Source organism: Pleurodeles waltl, chromosome 1_2 (assembly GCF_031143425.1).
Source record: "Pleurodeles waltl isolate 20211129_DDA chromosome 1_2, aPleWal1.hap1.20221129, whole genome shotgun sequence".
Lineage (NCBI taxonomy): Eukaryota > Metazoa > Chordata > Amphibia > Caudata > Salamandridae > Pleurodeles > Pleurodeles waltl.
The window spans coordinates 1,087,061,241-1,087,083,215 of NC_090437.1; the positions used below are offsets into that span (position 1 = coordinate 1,087,061,241).

Consider the following 21,975-nt stretch of genomic DNA (forward strand, 5'->3'; position numbering starts at 1 on the left):
CAGTGGTTTAAACATTCAAATGCATGATAAGATGTTTTTTGTCAAGCTGGAAAGAAAATAATATAAAATGTACAGTACAAAACTCAATACTGTAAGTAATGTAAAAACAAGGTTTGTGCAGTTAGGAAACTGTGCAATGTGAACTAAAGATCTTCTTTTATATAGCACATTCCTGGAAGGTGCAAAGCTTTATAATATACAGCCACACAGTTTGCTAGCATTTATATGACCATAACATATCAGTACTTTTGATTGTATGTTTTTGTATTCTTTAGGCACTGCCTCTTTGGAAAGATCAGAATCATCGCAAGATGGAAATCCTGCCACAGATACTGCAAGCAGCATACCTTCAGAGACAGAAGAGGGGACCGTACACAGCAATACAAGGCACCAGGCCCTTGAAGAAGAGCCTTCACATTTTCTCATTTGGGACACACTGTTAACAATGATTTCTACTGTAAGGCAAGTGCTAAGAAGGCACAGACCAGCGTGGGAGTTTTTTGCTACGATTTTAGGAATTTTTGTATGCATGAGATACATGACATATTTATTGCATCACACATAATCAAAGGCAAAAGCATTACAAGGATGATAACATAATTCATTTATTCAGCCCTTGATGGTAAGCCTTTGGAATGCAATAATGGTATGATTGCAACATTTATATCCAACATAAAAAAATAACTTGCCATGCTTTAAAAAATGAATGGTAAGACATTTAGAGCCTGATTACGACATCGGCGGATGGGATACTCCATCACGAATGTGACGGATATCCTGTCCGCCGTATTATAAGTTCCTTTATATCCTATGGAGCTTGTAAAATGGCGGGTGGGAAATCCATCACATTGTGATGGAGTATTCCATCCGCCAGGGTCGTAATAAGGCCCTTCGTCATTTTTAATGATGAGAAAACCTAAAGGTTAATTTCTGTGGTAAGGGGCAAAGAAAGGTTCTGCTTCAAATCAAGTTGCAATTTGATGTTTCATGGAGCTTTGTGATCTACTAGGGTGATGATTTGATCAGGGCAATGTGGAAATATTATGGCTTGGAAACATGTCATGAACTTTTAAAAATCTCTACCAAAGAAGAATAAACATAATTGTTTTAGAAAAAAAGAGTGATGGCTCTTAAATGTGATTGATGAAAGGGGAGAGGATGTAGACAAAAAGAGTCAAGTGAAATATTGTCTTACTGATAAATTGTTTACTGGCGATCGAGGTAACTTGGGATTTAATCTGTGTTTCCTCTCCCTGTCTCCTAACAAATGTTTGTGTGCCAACGCACAGTGTAAGATTCCAACTCTGTCTTCTGGCCCACGAATTTTCAAGTGAATTAATCTCCTCATTTGAGATTGATATTCCAAGGCAAACAAAAGGCTTGGATCCATCAAGCAAAAATGCTTCTGCCAGCACCAGCCAGCCTCCACCTCAAGGATGGGACAACTGTGACCCTTCATGCAACATTGCTGTCCCGAAAGGAAACTCAGTGTTGCTCCTCACTAGTTGGCAATCTGAGTGCATGACATAGGACTTTTTGAGCAAACAATGGAAGTGTCAAAGACCCTTGCCCACAGGTGGAGTCGGTGGTATGGTTTACTGCAACTCACATGGCCTCAATGTCAGCTGTGTAACAATGGAGGCAGGAAGGGGCAGAAGCAGGCAGTATTAAAGCTGCAGCCAGCAAGTATGGTGATGACACCGCTACAAAGACAGGCTGTGCTGTTGGTGATGGGGTTTATGGGTATGTGTGCCTCATTTTTTGTCATATTTGTCAAACCGAGCTCTCAAGAGTGAATGATTACAAGGGCCATATAGTTCCCTGAGAGAGAATGCATGGGTTTCCTAGCAATCAACACTCAAGGTACACAGTTCCTCAAAAAACTGATGGTCAATTAAGTGACTTTGACTCTCTGGCTAAATGTGGAAAAGCAGTCCAAGGTTTAAGTAACAAGAATGTATATGGATTTAGTTTGGGGAAATTGGAAAAGAATAATCCATGTAACAAGAAAGTATAAATATTCACTCAAGTGCTGTATTTAGACAAATCATTTAAACAAGAATCATGTATACAATATATTTACAGCAAGAACAGATTAAACAAATGAAAAACACAAAAAAATGCAATAGTACCCACTGCCAACAGTCAATATAAAACAAATGCATGCTCAATTAGAACTCTTGCTATAAGATTGACAATCTGTTTGAATGCCAAGTGCACTGGAAGGTCCTTCATACCCTATAATGATTCAAGTAAAAAAGTGCACTGCTTCAAAAGAATTAGAGATGAAGAGAGACCTCTAATGAGCTGCACAGGGGCATGTAGGTTGAGGGGAGTTAGCCAACTCTACTAGTAATCCTATGAATCACTCTGCAATCTTATTGGCTACAAACAAATGGAGGAGCATGAGACCCAACCTACTCAGACACAATCCACATACCATCAGGGTGAATGGGAGAGCCCACTCAAGGCATACTACATGGTTCAACCATAGGGAGCCTATAAGCATTTATACCAAAGGAATTTAGGAAAAAAGGCATGTACCCATTACTGTAATCAGCTTCCACCAACCAAAATCAGTGTCATGGTCACATCACAGGGACAGTAGTCTCTAACAGGGAAAGGAATACCAATTTGAATTGACCCTGCCAACCCAACAGAAGCTAGTACTCTGCTGGTGAGCAACACAATCAAATGCAAATCAGAAAGGGGCCACCCAACATAACCCTCTAAAGTCTTGGGTAACTACTTTGATATATATGGTTGATATAAATATATATATATATATATATATATATATATATATATATATATATATATATATATATATATATATATATATATATATATAGTTGATATATATATATATATATGGTTGATATATATAGTTGTGTATATGTTTTTAATTAAAGGTACACACACACCTTATATCTTGCTGAAGAGGCCAAAAGTCCTTAGGCCGAAATGCGTTGACACCATCTTGAGCATGAGTCCACATCAAAAAGTTAAGACACTTTACAAAAAAATCAAAAGATCCTCAGCCATTATTCAGCCATTATACAGTGTACATGTGCGAGCTAAATAGGACATATGGCGATAAGCTCTTGTAAAGACGGACTCCCTTGTGGATGGACCAAATAGGCTGGACTGTACATATTTGTCTGCCAGCTGTGCAAATTAAATTATAAGGAGTTGCGTGTAAAAAAGTTGGATGTTCAATATCTGTTTCAGTGTATAGTATATGTTGAAAACAACTGTGGTTTGAATCTCTTTCTACACAGTGTCTGGGATTACGTTTGTGAATATCTTTAAAAACATAAAAGATAACATAAATGAAACGGTTCCAAGAATAAATCAGATATTATTGTTGAAAAGCTTTATGTATTTGTCCCTCTATAGTCAGCATTATAGTTGAAACACAGATGAACAACACAATATAATCAGGCAGACCACTTGTGAGGAGACACATCAAATGGATTTTGTGCACAAGAAAATATACCTGACCTGTCAGTACTATAAGATGAGGCGTGTGTATGCACTACAATAAGAGGGTTACAACCTCTCAACCCTGTACACAAGCACATATACTGCAGTAAAAATATTAACTGAATATACTTTCATTTTAAATCCGATATGCACAGGATGAGCTAAATCAAATCCACAGATGTTCAACAGAGAAAATAAAAGCTTACTACTTCACTTTACCCTAGGATCCCCAAAACTACGTTCCAGCTGTTGCAATCTTGACAAGCCAAATTATCGGAAAAGTTAGCGTCTTGAAAAAGACCTGTTTAGTTCAAAATACGTATGTATCTATATGATATATATATATATATATATATATATATATATATATATATATATGATTCTTCAACAGATGGACAATTAGCCATCTGACGGCTGCACCGATCCCGTCAGTTGATTTTCCATGGTAAAATAGACTCGCATCCAACAGGCTTGAATTCAGTTGATAATTTTATTTCTTAATACAGGTGACACAGCGTCCTGAAATGCGATGTCAACGCGTTTCGGCAAAAACGCCTTCTACTGGACAACCGTGGCTACAAAACCAACATCTTTTAAGTGTAAATTAACAGTCCTTCATTTGTTTCTATAACATCACCGTGTAAACTAAAACAGCGGCCATCTTAAAACATGTTTAGTCAAGGAATTATGTTTCAATTTTCACAATTAATAAACGAATCACCTATGATCATTAGATTATTTCAAATAATTTATACAATTTACATAAATAAGCCATAATTATCTTATAAATAAGACATGATAAAGCATGATAAAACCCCAATAAACAATATATGATTAAGATTCAATCTGATGTCACTTCTTAATTATCCTATTCAATAAATAAATACATAAATAGATAATAACACATGTAATATGACAACAATTCATCACTTTCATCTATAGTCTTTTACTAATGACAATGACTTACATGGTATTTGATTGTAATCTAATCTATATAATTAAAACACCATCATGTTAATAACGGGTTTTCATGTCTAGAAGACATTCGATCAATTATGGTCTACGACCTCATTTTAAGTTGTCTATTTTGCAGTTGATGTCCAATTTCTTTAATATTTTTTATGTATTTAATATAAATGTGGCCAATTGGTGCCATACTTCAAGGGACATCCTAAATTATATCTTAATGCTTAGATATTTATCTAATGTCCACATCTTCTAAAGTGATTCTTCTTCGTTTTTATCTATATATTAATTAATCCTATAAGTACATGTTAATGGTCTATAGTTTAGACAAGGCCTAAGCTTAAAGTGCAAAGTGCTAAGTGCTACGTGATGCATTGAATAAGTGTGCAAAAACATGCATGTAAAGTGCAACTAATTATTTAAAAGAACAATACTAAAAGAACTATATTCATTACTTCCTTCTTCACATCCTATATCCTATGAATATATGTATAACTTCAATTGTTTGCAATTTTTTGCATGTATCAAATTTGTCAAATTTTGAGGAAGATATGATCTCAAAACCACTGGCAACTACAGATCCATTTGTAAAATAGAATGGCCATAAACGTATCTTTCTATGATAAAGCTCACCACAGTACAAAGAGTTAAAATATCATCTGAGATGGACATGAAGCTCAACGTCAAGATTATGCCCCCACGGAGACTCAGAACCTAAAAGTAAGATCATTTTCGATTCCATTTGTCTGAACTCTAATATTTTATTACCTGCTCTAGGATTGTTTTTAATAGATTTAATGCCATAAAAAGATAATGTACTGTAATTTCCTTTGTGTATATCCCAAAAGTGCTTGGCCAGAGGATAGGCCCTATCCTGATTTTTTATGGCTCTAAAGTGCTGTAAAAATCTGACTTTTAGCTTATGGATGGTACTCCCAATATATTTCTTGTGACATCCACATTCAATGACATAGATCACAAATTCCGTGTTGCAAGTGATTCGATCTTTGATATCACACTGGCGACCTCAAAGGTTTGATACTTTTGCTTATTCTGGGCATAGTTACAGGCCTTACAGTGGCCACATTTCCAAAATCCCAAACTTTTTTGGCTCAGCCAGGATGTATTAGCTTTCATCGAGAAATAGCTTCTAGTTAAATAATCTCCCAATGAGCGTGCTTTACGAAAAGTTATGGATGGATGTGCACCTATATTGTTTTTGATGATTGAATCATTCTGTAAAACATGCCAATTTTTTTGAAGTATAGTTCTTAATGACTCATGTTGTTGATTATATTGGAAGAATATTCTGGGTGGTGGCCGTTTGGGCTTACTGCTGGTTAGTCTATTATTGAAAAGTAACCCATCTCTATTTTTACCTTTAACCCTATACAGTGCATCCATCAGGATTTTACGAGGATAACCTCTACTTAGGAATCTTTCCACCATTGCTCTAGCTTCAAATTCATATTTGTTTTCATCCGAACATATCCTACGAGCCCGCAATAGTTGACAGTAGGGTATGCTCCACTTCAATGCCATGGGGTGGCCACTGTTGGCGTGCAATATGGAGTTGCAGGCCGTGGGCTTACGATATATGGTGGTCTGTAGATGATCGTTTTCTATTTTCAATAGAACATCTTGAAATGCAATAGTGTCTCTACTATAAATGGCATCCAAATAAATATTAAATTGATTATTGTTCAATACATTAATATATTCTAACAATAGTTGTTCTGTACCATTCCAGATAATAAACAGATCATCTATATATCGGACCCATAGTACCACTTTGTCCATATAGATGTTATTGTTCTCAGACCAGGCCACCTCCTTCTCCCACCAGCCCATATATAAATTAGCATATGTGGGAGCAAAAGATGCCCCCATCGCTGTCCCTTGTTTTTGTAAAAAACACTCGTTATCAAAAATGAACAAATTATGGGTTAAGCAGAATTGTAGCATTGACAGGAGCATATTGGTGTGTTCCAAAAATTCTATGGGTCGTGTTTGTAAGAAGTACCTGCAAGCCTGTAACCCATAGTGATGTTTGATAGAGGTATACAGGGATGCCACATCCATAGTGACCAGTAAGTAATCTTTTTGCCATGGGATATTATGTATCTTGGTTAAAAAATCATTAGTGTCACGTAGATATGAGGGTAATTCAGTAACAAAAGTACATAAAAACAGATCTAAATATCGCGAGCTATTTTCAAGTAACGACTGATTCAAGCTAACTATTGGTCTGCCTGGAGGATGTGTCTTATTCTTATGAATTTTAGGCAGAAAGTAAATGCATGGAGTTTTCGGATGATCAATTTTTAAGTAAATAAACTCATCATAATCCATCAGTTGCTTAGTGTACCACTCATTCAACATCTCATGATATATCGCCTGATACTGAATTACAGGATTGATTGATACTTTTTCATAATGATCTGTGTTCATCAATTGTCGAGATGCTTCTTTGATGTAATCAATTGTGTCCATTATTACAATATTACCACCCTTATCAGAGGGTTTGATGACAATTGTGGAATTGGATTCCAGCATGTTTAGGTCTTTCCAATCTTGTTGGGTGAAGTTGGATCTGCTCGTCATTCTCGATGTCTTTGATAAGCCTTTTCTGCGAAACTTGTCAATATCGTTAATTACTAGTTCGTAAAATATATCTATCAAATTACCACTAGGTAACGGGGGATTGAATCTACTAGGCAATTTTAGATGGCTGTTGTCATAAAGATTGGTTTTAAATCCCATCTCATTAAGTGTGGTAGTACTGTTATTCACATCATCATGTGAAGAGCATCCAACTTCATTGCTGTCATTGGCTAGCTCGTTAATGGCTATCAATTGTGGACTGTCAACAATACTAAATCCACAAGCCGTAGCCCTCATGTCAATATTCTCTGCCATTCGATTGATGTCTTTGTTTGAAAAATGTTTGATTAGACGTAATTTACGAACATATTTGTAAAGTTCAATTCGAGTGTCGACATAATCCCACTGAATGTTTGGGCAGAAGCTTAATCCTAAATCAAGTATGCATAATTGATCGTCAGTAAAAGTGCTGCTTTAGATATTTACAACAGTACTCAGATGGTTCAATGCATTGGTAGAGATGGGGTTCAAATCTGTTGTAATTATTGATTGCTTCTTTTTCTTATCCCGCCTCGTCTTCCGCTTCCTCTGCCACATCTGCGGTTTTGACCAGGGGGGGCCTTACCATTTGCATAAGGCGCATTTCCCCCTGAAAATCCAGCTTGTTTCGTGGTATCTCATCGGCAGAGGATTCTATCTCTGAGCTATCGTCAGGAGATACATGTTGTACAGCTCCATCCGCCCCATTTTTAGACATATCTTTGGTTCTTGCAGTGTCGTATTTTCGAGCAAATGTATAAACTCGTCCATGCTCGTTGTCCAACTTGTCCCTATTGGATTTATGTGCTTTGCGTGATTTGATTTCATCTTCCTTGTATTTGATCCGTTCTTCCATTTTAGCTAGTTGGTTGGAAACTTCTTGTTGATTAGGTATCTTTTCTAGATCTTTGGGTAGTTGTTCAATCTTAATAATTTGTTCCTCCATTCGTCTTTTGGCTTGGACAATTAGGGTTCCCATGAGTTTAGTTGAACAGTCTGCTGTTTGCATTCTCCATTCCTCCAGTAAATCTGGATCCATGTCGCCTAAAGTGGGTAAGATTAAGATGCGTAGACCTCTAGGTACCCTACCACTTTCAATGTATTTGGTTAGTGAGGTCATCTCCCACCATTTTTTGAGCTCAGAAGTTCGTGCTTTTTCTAATTGGCCTATAATACTGGAGGTGGTTTGAATCTGAGTCCTCGGGCCCCATTACTGATTTTAGAATTGTCAAACAGTTCAGCTGCAGCCTGTTCCCACAGTTTTCTCCGTTCAGCCATGCTCTCTGGGGCTTGATGTCTAATCACTTGAAAAGATTTATAGCTGTTTACCAGAGGGACGGACCATGCAGAGTAAAGGGATATAGGTGTGGATTCTAAATAACAGGACGCTGTGTAAATATCCACCAAATGACAACTGAATACTTGTGTTGCTTATTAATTCTCTCTGATAGCGAGACTTGAAATTTGTTGTATGATTTAACGGGAAGGCCGTATTGTAAACGGCAAAGTTAATAATTTTCTGTCGTTTAGTTTGCGGGCCGTGTGCCGATTTTCGATATAACACAGAAACGCCAAATGTGCAATCATCTAACTGCAGGAGAGCTGTAATCTTCACCTCACGGGCGTTCTCCAACCCCCCGGGGGAAAGAAACAGTCCTACCGTACCAGTTCAGCTGCGTTTCTCTTCCAGTTTATGTGTGTGTGTGTGTGTGTTTGTATATATATATATATATATATATATATATACAGTATATGCACACACACATAAACACACATATGTATTTATATATATATATATATATATATATATATATATATATATATATATATATATGTGTGTGTGACAAAAAATGAGAATAACTATTTATTTTTATTTCAAATATGTAATAAACATAATTTTAAAAAATGAAACCTTTAAACTTTACCAAAGTAAAAAGTAGTCAAAGTAATTAAATACATATCTCTCAAACTGGTTTATTTCAAATTAAATACACATAAAAATGTTAGTGAGAGTGGTCATGTTTTTTAAATCATTGGTTAAGAAATAATATTTATTCATTAAAATGCTGTTATTTAAACCACAGTTAATTTGATGAGGTAATAAACTGTGTTATTTAATGCTATTATTTTATTTTACTAGTTAGTTTATTATTACATATTTTGCACTATTTTACATGTATATTATAAACTAACATATTTGTAATATTTGATTATGAATACTAAACTTTCTTAAATTGTCCTATATTTTCTCATAGGGAGCGCTCCACCCCACAATAAGATGTTCCAACAATAGGTGAAAATGTACTAGTAGCAACTTTACACATGTACTTTCTGTTGTTGGATGCTCTAGCTCTTTATTTGAGTGGATGGGGACAATAATTCTACACCTATGTGTGAATCTCCACATGGAAATGGTGAATAGCGAAAAAGTGGAAAGTTACATTAAGGTGTAGGATTAGATCTACACATCATTAAGTATACATATGTAGGTTTACAAACTGATTATTACAGAGGCACCTTAAAGCAATCAGTCTTTGTGGATAAAATGTGGTAATCCCAGAGAAACTATTACCTTTATGAGTTACAGGCTTACACCAATGATTTCACAGAAGTCCAAAGTCGTGCAAATCTAAATTTACTAAAATCACATATCTCTATGCTTAATGATAAGTTGGCAGTTTTCTTCAGCGAAGCCAATTCACCAACAATCCTTTATATGCTTATGGGCAGGCTACTTTGATGCACCCTGTTTAATTTCTTTGCAGAGTCTGAAATTTTGTGACCCTTGTCTTGGTCATAGTCCATTTCATAATTTTAAGGGCTGCATTATGAGCCTGGCAGTCACTCGGCCGTCAGACTTGCAGTGACGGTCAGGACCGCCACAGCTGTGGAAGTCTGACCGCCACATTATGATCCTGGTGGTCAGATCAACAGGGTTCCGCTGTCTTCGCCAGGATCGGTGATCTCGAAGAGTTGATGGTGGGTGCAGGTCGGTATCAGCCAGGCCGATGCTGCATGCAGCTGCGCCCTGCTGATTACAACCTTGTTTTACATCAGCATTTTCGTGGCGGCTTTACCGCCACAAAAAGGCTGGTGGGGAACAGGCACAGGGGGCCAAGGGGATGCCCCTGAACTCCCCAAATACTTGGCATGGGCACTGCAGGTGTCCCCCTGCCCAGCATCCTCGCAATACTCACTGTCTGCTGGCGCAACTTTAAACTGGTTTCATGGATAATAGACAACATTGAGAATGAGCTGGGAATGCACCAATTTATTTTATCTATATTGGTTATGTTATAAATGCATGAATGGCTACAAGCATTGTGTGTTTTGAAGTCAAGAACCTTTGAACTATACATGGATTAATCACAATTAGAATTGTGCTTAAGTCTACAAAAAGGATATAAATCTGCAATGATTTCCCAGGTGTGAAAGGCAATTAACTTGTAATCCGAGAATGAAGTATAAAAACCATGACGAGAGTTCTGACGGGGAGATGACAGGCGATACCACTTTGAAAAAGACAAGGATGTCGAAACGCGTCCTGGAGTCTGAAGGAGATCTGTCTTTGCCAATAAAGGAAATGTCTTACGGAGCTTTCACGAGTGCAGCGCTTTCTTTTCTGGTTTGCATGTGAGGGTTTTGGTCTTTACCATATGCTAGCACCAGCAGATGTGTGTGTCGCTTTCAAGACCGAGTGATTTTGGAATTAAATTAAAAGTGACAGCACACAGCACGGATGACATTACAAAAAGTTTGGAGTGGGCGAGGAGATGCTTAATTCCTGCTTGTGTATTACACTTGAAGACTAGGGACTACAAGTCTGAACTTCAAACAGGGCCCTGCGCAACTTTAAACTGGTTCTATGGATATCTGAATGCTGATGCGGGCCTTTGATAATCTGCAATGATTTCCAGGTGTGAAAGGCAATTAACTCGTAATCCCAGAATGAAATATAAAAACCATGACGAAAGTTGTGATGGGGAGATGCCAGACGATACCACTTTGAAAAAGACAAGGATGTCGAAACGCGTCGTGTAGTCTGAATGAAATCTGTCTTTGCCAATAAAGGAAATATAATTGTAATAGATATTTGAATAGATTCAACACATTAATTTTAACTAAATGTACTACATATGGAAAATGTTAGCGGGGAGGGAATTTCTTAAACTATTGTTCAAAAATATTAAAATGAAAATAATACATTGAATATTTAAATATATGAATTTAATTTACATTTTTATTCCCTCATAAACGCCTTTCCACTTGTTTGCAGACATGCAACTTTATGTTTTTTTCTGTGTGGTTCCCCGAAGAGTTTTGATGTGGTATCTAATAGTTTAGTTCAGTGCTTAGGGATGAGAGGTCTTATAATGAGTGCCTCTAAGACAGGGGAGGTTATCATCTTTTAGAGAACTGGGTGGCCCTGTCAAACCCACCTTGATTGCTTGCCTCGATTGTCATTTTCACAGCAAAGTTTGCAATCAGATATATGCCTATATGTTCCAATTAGAGCAGTAACCATATCTACCTTTTTCAGAATATGAGAGCTCATCGAGTATTTCCTTTTACTCCCCTTAGTGAGGTTCATATGTTGTTAGGTCTTGTTCAGTTGTAAATTGTGCTATGGGAACACATTCTTTCTTGGTCTCTCTGTTTGTCTTTGGCCTCTCTAAAAGTAGTCTTAGTTAAATCTAGAGACAAATTCTCCATTGACTGCCTGACTGCACGCTATATTCTCATTTCATTTCATTTCATAATCTTTATGTGGTTCGATTTGACCTTAAAAGCACACAAGATAAAACCTCTAAAAAGAAACGCAACAGTATTTACATGAACACATTAAAAAAAACCTTCAAGCCAGTACATAATAAAAATACATCAAGCAATAAATTACATGTCATGAGATTTCCGTAATTTAATAGCAGCACTGATAAAATTATAGCAGCAAAACAAATCTCCAGAAATGCTGCAGATTGCAGATACCTGTGACCATTCTTATTCGATCTAAAGTGCTTGTGCTTTAAAGTTGTGCAAATAAACCGAATAGAACAAATTACAAAAGAGAATAAAGTGCACAGTAGATTGTGGAGAATCATTGTTATATGGGCAGCAATTAAAAAAAAGTTATTCTCGAGCTGGCAATGGGAAAAGCTATAAGACAATGCACTGTATTAAGCCTTACGCGTGTCATATAAAACCTGTGTTGAGGTTTGATTAACTAATGCTTAAGCATAAAAAATCTGCATAAAGTTCAAAACAGACTCCATATTAAGGCATCTTACAATTCGGTCTTCCTCTTTAAAGGACAGAGAAAACACCTTTTGACTCTATCTTTGGTCTTACAACACGTTTCCTCCGGGCAGTCATAAAGGTAGTTCAAACCAAGGCTGTACAAATTATCCTTCACATTCCTCAACCAAGTAATAGCGTGCACATTGTCTAATCTCAAGCAATCTCAAAGGAGCCATGCCTACAGTGTCCTCTAAAAACCAAATTCCTGTTTCGAAGTGGGTAATAAAACTTGCCAGACCTTATGACCCTGATAAAAGATGACATAAAAACTTGTTCTCCACAACTTGCACTTTCCTTGGTGGAGCACCCCCATCAGCCTTTCCCAAGAGCCCTTTGCATCAAAAAGGATTCTCAATTAGCTAAAAAAGGCACATATTAATTGGAATCCCTCCAACATTAAAACTTTTTGTTTTAAAATTTCTAGACCCACTAATCATTACAAAGGATTTCTGGTCATTTACTTTTAGCTTTAGATTTATCATAAAGTTTTTGAAACCATTTAATAGTTTTTGCAACTATTAGCAGTTAATCCCAATAAAACAAAATTGTCTGCTTCAAATAAAACTGAAAAAGCCTGTGCACCAACATGAAGCATATCCTGAATATATGATTCTAAAAAGGTCTCTAAGGAATTACTACATAACAAAAACAAAAAGGGAGCTAAAATACAGTCCAGCCTCATGCCCCTAGAAACCCTAATTGTCCTTGTGTAGTCCCATGAGAGTGTGTAACAGATATTAGTCAATGTATCAATGTGGAGGTGTTTGATTAGGTCTAGCAATAATTGATCTACTCCTGTCTATCCCATTAATTCCCTAAGAACCTCTCAATCTACTAGATCAAAGGCACACGAGAGGTTGATGAATGCCATGTGACAAGAACCTCTCCTAGCTTTCACATGCTTCCCCCACATAAGGTTCAAATTCAAGGCTTGCGAAACAGTCCCCAAGCAAAGTCTAAAACCATATTGAAATGGGGAAAAGAAGGAAGATGATTTGGCTCATGTCTCTAATTTATCTAAAACTAGCAGCCCTAAGATCTTGACTGTAGAATCTAATAGTGAAATTGGACAGCAACACAAGGGTAAATTACGATTGTCCTTTTTAAAAATGGGGACTATGATGGAATTGCATCTAGAATCCATGAGGTATCCCTTAACTGCTGCCCTCAAGACAGTAGTCACCAATGGGGCCAAAAATCTATATTACTTATAAAGATATATTGGGAGCCCATCCAGACCTGAGACCTTACCATTGGCAGTGAACTTAACTGTACAATTGAAGAATAGTCAACTAAGTCAGCTAGCCAGTCATTAACTAATACAGGTGGTATCCCATTATCTCTCCCTAGATCTAGGGGAAGTGCTTCAGGATAAAAAATAGCAGTGAAATGATCCATCCAATAATGCTCACTAATATAACACTCAATCCCCTCTAATGGGAGGAAGGTCTGTAAAAAAGACCTCTGTAAAAAAGGCTGGTTAACATTTTCCCAAAAGAGTGTACGATCTTTTAAATACACTGCTCTTTCCAGGTCATCCCAGTCCTTACTTCTAATTTCCGTTTTCTCCACTTTAGGGGTTGCTTATAAACTCATTCTACTCTTTCTTTATTCACCACATTGTGAGACTCTTGGGCTGTTGCTTTTTTAAGGCTTTGAGTGCAACCGCACACTCATGGCTAAACCATGATTTTCCTTGGCGTTCTTTAGGACTTCTTTCTGAAACTAAATTGACACTACGGCCATACTAACTTTTTAAAAACATGCCAACATTTCTTCTGGAGGCCTCTTTGCTGACAGGCAGCAAACAATGCCATTGGCCCTGTCCTTCACTAATCTATTGAAGAGCTCTTCTGGATTGATTTTATCCCATTTCAAACGAGTGCCTCTATTTGGGATGTACTAATGGGTAGCCTAACTTCCTCTACTCTACTGGGGCCTAAGATAAGAGCCAACCATAAATGGATTAGATGATGGTCCCTAAAAGGTAAGGGGAGTACTTTTGAATGCCTCAGACTATGCACTAAATCAGAGGATAACAGTATAAAATCAATAACATTACCCTTGCCTCAGCCTATAAAGGGGGGAAGGATCTGGCTTATTTTGTCCAATACATCTATTAAGTTATAGGGCAAAATCAATTTATTTATTGCATCATTATATGCTGAGCGTGTAAAATGGCCAATAGCTTCCCCGAACATGTCAGTGAAACCACAGATATGTTCTCTGCTAAAACGGCATTTAACTGTATTAAAGTTCCCAGCCCACATATTAGAAGTGGGGACCTCCCTTGATCTAGTAAAGAAAGCCAAAATGTTCTTGTCTTATTCTTCCACTACATCCGTGGATTGTGCAGAAAAATGGTTGTAATACAAATTAATCAAAATCATAACTTACCTTAATGCCTTTTGCAGGTGTTATATTAAAAAATACAGGGACATCTCTATGACCTTAGTCTCTTCAGATTGTCTATCGTACATGATATACAAATCTCGCTTTCTCCTCCAGCTGACGATGGTAAGGCAGGTGAACAATAGTATATGCATCCATCTAATACAACAGATTTGATGGCCTAAGTTTCTTGGCAACATATAATATCATAGTTGCTGATGTAATTAGCCCAGTCTTTTTTCACAAGTTTATCCCGGACATCTGCAATGTTCCATAAAAGAAAACGCAAGCCACTTTTGTTATCCAAAGCCCTACATGCAGGTGATTCCTTGACAACAATACACAAGCCGAGCTATTAGATAAAATATTTCTACTGACATAGGGGCACTCTAGTTCATGAATTAACAGCTCTACTGGGCATCAGTTATTATCTGATAGACCTGATAAAGCATCATTGAGATAAGCATAGAATACTGGTCAGCTCAGCTTAAAAGAAGGCCTAATTGGTTTATGTGATCCATGAGGCCCACGCTGGCTCAAGTTAAGAAATTGAACTAAAAGTGGGAGGTCAAAGAAGCCCAGTGGATGTGCCTTTATTTTGCTTTTGTTCAAATTCAAGAAGCTCAGGTGTGATAGTAAGACATGAACACTCTCTGGAGCTTTAATTTTTAAAACAATACAGTCCCCTTCAATAGTTTTTAATGTAGGGCCAACCCAGCTAACTCTGCGAGCCATAATGGATCATTAATCAATCCTGGAATACAATTTGCATTTTTCACACACCTGAATACTGCTTTGTTCATTAGACTCCTAGAACCCCATATCTGCCCTTTTCCAAAGGCAGAACACCAACCAAAACTAAGGTATATGGGGTGCTCTCGGGGGAGAGATGCAAACAGTCAGGGACCCCATTAGATTTGTTCAAGGGAATCAAAAAAGAACCTCTCCTAGCTCTTGTAAAGACGAACTACCTTGTGGATGAACCAAATAGGCTGGACTGTACATATTTGTCTGCCAGTTGTGCAAATTAAATTATAAGGAGTTGCGTGTAAAAAAAGTAGGATGTTCAATATCTGTTTCAGTGTATAGTATATGTTGAAAACAACTGTGGTTTGAATCTCTTTCTACACAGTGTCTTGGATTACTTTTGTGAATATCTTTAAAAACATAAAAGATAACATAAATGAAACGGTTCCAATAATAAATCAGATATTATTGTTGAAAAACTTTATGTATTTGTCCCTTTATAGTCAGCATTATAGTTGAAACACAGATGAACAACACAATATAATCAGGCAGACCACTTGCGAGGAGACACATCAAATGGATTTTGTGCACAAGAAAATATACCTGACCTGTCAGTACTATAAAATGAGGCATGTGTATGCACTACAATAAGGGGGTTACAACCTCTCAACCCTGTACACAAGCACATATACTGCAGTAAAAATATTTACTGAATATACTTTCATTTTAAATCCGATATGCACAGGATGAGCGAAATCCAATCCACAGATGTTCAACAGAGAAAATAAAAGCTTACTACTTCACTTTACCCTATGATTCCCAAAACTACGTTTCAGCTGTTGCAATCTTGACAAGCCAAATTATCTCAAAAGTTAGTGTCTTGAAAAACACCTGTTTAGTTATATATATATATGTTCGATGGCATGTGTAGCTGCAGATACACATGCTGTGCACATCCCGCCATCTGGTGTTGGGCTCGGAGTGTTACAAGTTGTTTTTCTTCGAAGAAGTCTTTTCGAGTCACGAGACCGAGGGACTCCTCCCATTTCGACTCCATTGCGCATGGGCGTCGACTCCATCTTAGATTGTTTTTTTTCCGCCATCGGGTTCGGACGTGTTCCTTTTCGCTCCGGGTTTCGGGTCGGAAAGTTAGTTAGAATCTCGGAAAAATCGTCGGTATTGTTTGCGTTCGGTATCGGGTTAGTTACAACAGATCGACACTGAATTAAGAAGAGCTCCGGTGGCCCTTCGGGTTTTTTTTCGATCCCCGTCGGGGCCTGGTCAGCCCGGCCACGTGTCTCTTCAAGGCTGATGGAACGGACCCCATTCCGCTTCTGTCCAAAATGCCATAACAAGTATCCATATACAGATCAACACCTGGTCTGTAACTTGTGTTTGTCACCAGAACACAAGGAGGATACTTGTGAGGCCTGTCGAGCGTTTTGGTCCAGGAAGACACTCAGGGACCGAAGGGCCAGAAGACTGCAAATGGCGTTGGCGCCGACAGGACAAGGGCGTTTCGAGGAGGAGGAAGAAACATTCTCCACCCAGGAATCGGACTCGGAGGAGATCGATCCCGAAGAAATGCCGAAAACCGTGAGTAAGACGTCGATGCAGAGAACTCGTGAGAAGACCGCTAAAGCCCAGGGGACGCCACCGCCAACAGGCCATGGCTTAACCCGAAAAATAGGTGACCGTCCATCGGCACCGAAAAAGGGCGAGCTGGTGTCGAAGTCATCCGACCCCGGTCGAGATACCGGCACACAGCAATCTCGGGCCCGAGATAGTGGCTCAGAGAAGATTCGGCATCGAGACAACGGCACCGAAATGGGTCCGCATCGAGAAGGCACGACGCCAAAAGTAAAAAAGGTTTCGTCCGAGCCGAAAAAGGCAGCCGAAAAGGTTTCGGTACCGAAACATCCGGCCTCGGAACCGAAAAGAAGTTCCTATTCAGAGGAACAAGGACTGTCCTCACAAATGAAGACACACAGATTTGAACAAGAATTAGAGACAATAGAGCCAGATCACACACAAAGGCGGCTCTTTATTCAAAAAGATACGGGGAAGATCAGCACTCTTCCTCCAATCAAAATGAAACGTAAACTTGCCTTCCAAGACAAGGACAAACAGCCACACGCAAAGGTGGCTAAACAAGTAACACCACCACCATCCCCACATCACTCTCCGCCACCATCACCTGTAGCCACTCCACCAATGATGCAATCCCCAACTCATACGGGAATGAGTCAAGATGACCCTGACGCATGGGACCTTTATGACGCACCAGTGTCAGATAATAGCCCTGAATGTTATCCAGCAAGACCATCGCCACCAGAGGATAGTACAGGCTACGCTCAAGTGGTATCGAGAGCTGCAGCATTTCACAATGTCAACCTTCATTCAGAACCCATTGAAGACGACTTTCTTTTTAATACACTGTGGTCTACACACAGTCAATATCAAAGTCTTCCGATGTTACCCGGAATGCTCAAACACTCCAAACAAGTGTTTGAAGAGCCTGTCAAGGGGAGAGCCATTACTCCAAGAGTAGATAAAAAATATAAACCGCCACCAACAGACCCAGTGTACATCACACAACAGCTAACACCAGACTCTGTTGTAGTGGGAGCAGCGCGCAAAAGAGCCAAATCACATTCTTCAGGAGATGCACCACCTCCAGATAAAGAAAGTAGAAAATTCAATGCTGCAGGCAAAATGGTGGCGGCACAGGCAGCAAACCGGTGGCGCATTGCAAATTCCCAAGCTTTGTTAGCCAGATATGATAGGGCCCATTGGGATGAGATGCAACACTTTATTGAACATTTACCAAAAGAGTTCCAGAAAAGAGCGGAGCAAGTGGTAGAAGAGGGACAGAGTATCTCTAATAATCAGATACGGTCAGCAATGGATGCAGCAGACACAGCTGCTAGAACTGTCAACACAGCAGTAACAATAAGGAGACATGCATGGCTGCGTACATCAGGATTTAAACCAGAGATACAGCAAGCTGTGCTAAATATGCCATTCAACGGACAGCAGTTGTTTGGGCCGGAGGTGGACACTGCAATAGAAAAACTTAAGAAAGACACTGAGACGGCCAAAGCCATGGGCGCACTCTACTCCCCGCAGAGCAGAGGCACATTTCGAAAGACACAATTTCGAGGGGGGTTTCGAGGGCAGACCACAGAAGCCACAACCTCACAAACAAAGCCCACTTACCAGAGCCAGTATCAGCGGGGAGGTTTTCGGGGACAATATAGAGGAGGACAATTTAAAAAAAAATAGAGGAAAATTCCAAAGTCCCAAAACTCCTCCAAACAAACAGTGACTTCAAGGTCACAAATCCCCAACACACAACACCTGTGGGGGGGAGACTAACCAAGTTTTACACACATTGGGAGGAAATAACAACAGACACTTGGGTCTTAGCAATTATCCAGCATGGTTATTGCATAGAATTTCTCAAATTCCCTCCAAACGTCCCACCGAAAACACAGAGTATGTCAAAACAACATATAGATCTTCTAGGACTAGAAGTTCAAGCATTGCTACAAAAAGAAGCAATAGAATTAGTACCAAAACAACAATTAAACACAGGAGTTTACTCACTGTACTTTCTGATACCCAAAAAAGACAAAACTCTCAGACCTATACTAGATCTCAGAACATTAAATACCTACATCAAATCAGACCACTTTCACATGGTTACTTTACAAGACGTAATCCCACTGCTCAAACAACAAGACTACATGACAACACTAGACTTAAAGGATGCATATTTCCATATACCAATACATCCTTCACACACAAAGTACCTAAGGTTTGTATTCCAAGGGATACATTACCAATTCAAAGTGTTGCCATTCGGAATAACAACTGCGCCAAGAGTTTTTACAAAATGCCTGGCAGTAGTAGCTGCACATATCAGAAGGCAGCAAATACATGTGTTCCCGTACCTGGACGATTGGTTAATCAAAACCAACACGCTAAGACGGTGTTCACAACACACAAAATATGTCATAGAAATCCTACACAAACTAGGTTTCTCAATCAACTACGCAAAGTCACACCTTCTGCCGTGTCAAACACAGCAGTACTTGGGAGCAACAATCAACACAGCAAAAGGGATTGCCACTCCAAGTCCACAAAGAGTTCAAACATTTCACAATGTAATACAGGCCATGTATCCAAAACAAAGGATACAAGTCAAAATAGTAATGAAACTACTAGGCATGATGTCTTCATGCATAGCCATTGTCCCAAATGCAAGGTTGCACATGCGGCCCTTACAACAGTGCCTAGCATCACAATGGTCACAAGCACAGGGTCAGCTTCTAGATCTGGTGTTGATAGACCGCCAAACATACATCTCGCTTCAATGGTGGAACAGTATAAATTTAAACCAAGGGCGGCCTTTCCAAGACCCAGTGTCAAAGCCCAGCTCACCTGAGTTCTTGTTCAGTTCTGATGGAGGTTGAAGACAATCCGACCCCACCCTGAAACTGCTTGTTCCAGCACACTAGTTTTTAAAACAGTGCACTAAGAACAGAAGCTCAAGGGAAGGGGGGAAGTGAACAAAATAAAAAAGAGAGACAACACCGTTCTTGCGTTTCCACTGTTGAAGTGCTGCACAAATCTGCGGCCCTTTCTGACTTCTGTAGAAACTGGTGCCTAATGAAACATAAACAAAGAACAGATAAGTGCAACCTATTCCTAAATGGGTTCCTGACTATCCCTTTATTTATTAGAAATTCTCTTCTAAAAGTACCTCTTGGATCCTGGTCTCTAGTTTCCAGGTTTGGAATGTGTTACTGCTCTGGGATGTGTTTTCTATTACTGTAAAGCTTCTAAAACATTAAACAAATACCGTTATCAGAATTACCAATATCAAACATTCATCATAATATAACTAAAGCCTAAATTCCCAATAGCAGACTCACTTTTCCCATATTTCCAGAATCTTTTATAAAACAAATACTGTACTTTTACATCAAAATACAGCATGTAATTTGTGCAAGTCCTTGATTTACTGTTTGCCTTGCTGTTAATGGTTTCCACTGTTCGATTCTTAAAAGTTCCATGAGAAAAAACAATGTTTGCTTCACAAAGTTCTGCAAAATATTCTTGTAACAAAGAGTTTGAATCACAATGTTCGTGGAAGGTATTTCGTTTCAAATTGTCTATACACGAATCCAGAAATTGTTGTCAAAGTTCTTTCAGGTAATAAAAGGTTTTGCACTTACTTGTTGCTGGCAAGAGATACTGATCAGTCTAACCTTGTCTTCTTTCTCTTTTGCAGGTTACTCATAGGAGAGAGGCTGAAGCAAGGAGGAACCGGAAACCGGAAGAAGGAAGAGCCAGAAGCTGCGCCCATTGAAGTCAATGAAAGTCTGTAAAGAGCAGGAGTGCCAGCGCCGAGGGATCTGTTCTCAGGTAAGCGGGAGGTAGACGAGCACAAGCACTGGGTGAGGCTCGGGGGGTGCCTTTTATAGACAGGGCTGGGTGTGGTTTGAAGGGCTGGGTGTGGTCCTCACATGCTGCACATGTTCTTGGAAGGTGTGCAGAGCTGGGTGTGGTTTGAAGAGCTGGGTGTGGTCCTCACATGCTGCACATGGTCTTGAAAGGTGTGCAGAGTTTCAGTTATTATACAAATGAGTTGGATTAACACATGGCCTAGGGAGGAGTATTTTAAAGAAGCCTTGGTAAAAGCAAGGCCCAATGTGTAAACAAAACAGCACATTAAACAACATACACAGAAGCCTGGGGGGGGGGAAGGTGAGATAACAAGAAAGGCTTTCAATAGTAAGTTTAAAAGGGAGCTATTACAGAACCCACTAGTGCAGTGAGAGGGGACATGCTCTTTGCTGTGTACAAACCCTAACACCCAGTGCCACAATACGTGATAACGACAGATGCATCCATGACAGGGTGGGGAGCACACCTCAATCAGCACAGCATCCAAGGACAATGGGACATACAGCAAAGACAGTTTCACATAAATCACTTAGAACTGTTAGCAGTATTTCTAGCTCTGAAAGCATTTCAACCCATAATAACCCACAAATACATTCTTGTCAAAACAGACAACATGACAACAATGTATTACCTAAACAAACAGGGCGGGACACACTCGACACAGTTGTGTCTCCTGACACAGAAAATATGGCATTGGGCGATTCACAACCACATTCGCCTAATAGCACAATTTATTCCAGGAATTCAGAATCAGTTAGCAGACAATCTCTCTCGGGATCACCAACAGATCCACGAATGGGAGATTCACCCCCAAATACTGAACACTTACTTCCGAATTTGGGGAACACCACAAATAGATCTATTTGCAACAAAGGAAAACTCAAAATGCCAAAACTTCGCATCCAGGTACCCACAACATCAGTCTCAGGGCAATGCGCTATGGATGAACTGGTCAGGAATATTTGCGTACGC

At 39.0% G+C, this 21,975-nt stretch overlaps 1 protein-coding gene across 1 annotated transcript in view; it reads left to right on the plus strand.

The window, feature by feature from the left end:
- The window catches only part of SEL1L3 (SEL1L family member 3), a 390,847-nt gene extending 389,729 nt beyond the window's left edge, over window positions 1–1,118 (plus strand). Inside the window, exon 24 of the mRNA XM_069202147.1 lies at window positions 276–1,118. Coding sequence (XP_069058248.1) covers window positions 276–565 — 290 coding nt within the window. The 3' untranslated portion in view covers window positions 566–1,118. The remainder of the gene's footprint in view (window positions 1–275) is intronic.
- Window positions 1,119–21,975: the final 20,857 nt, after the last annotated feature.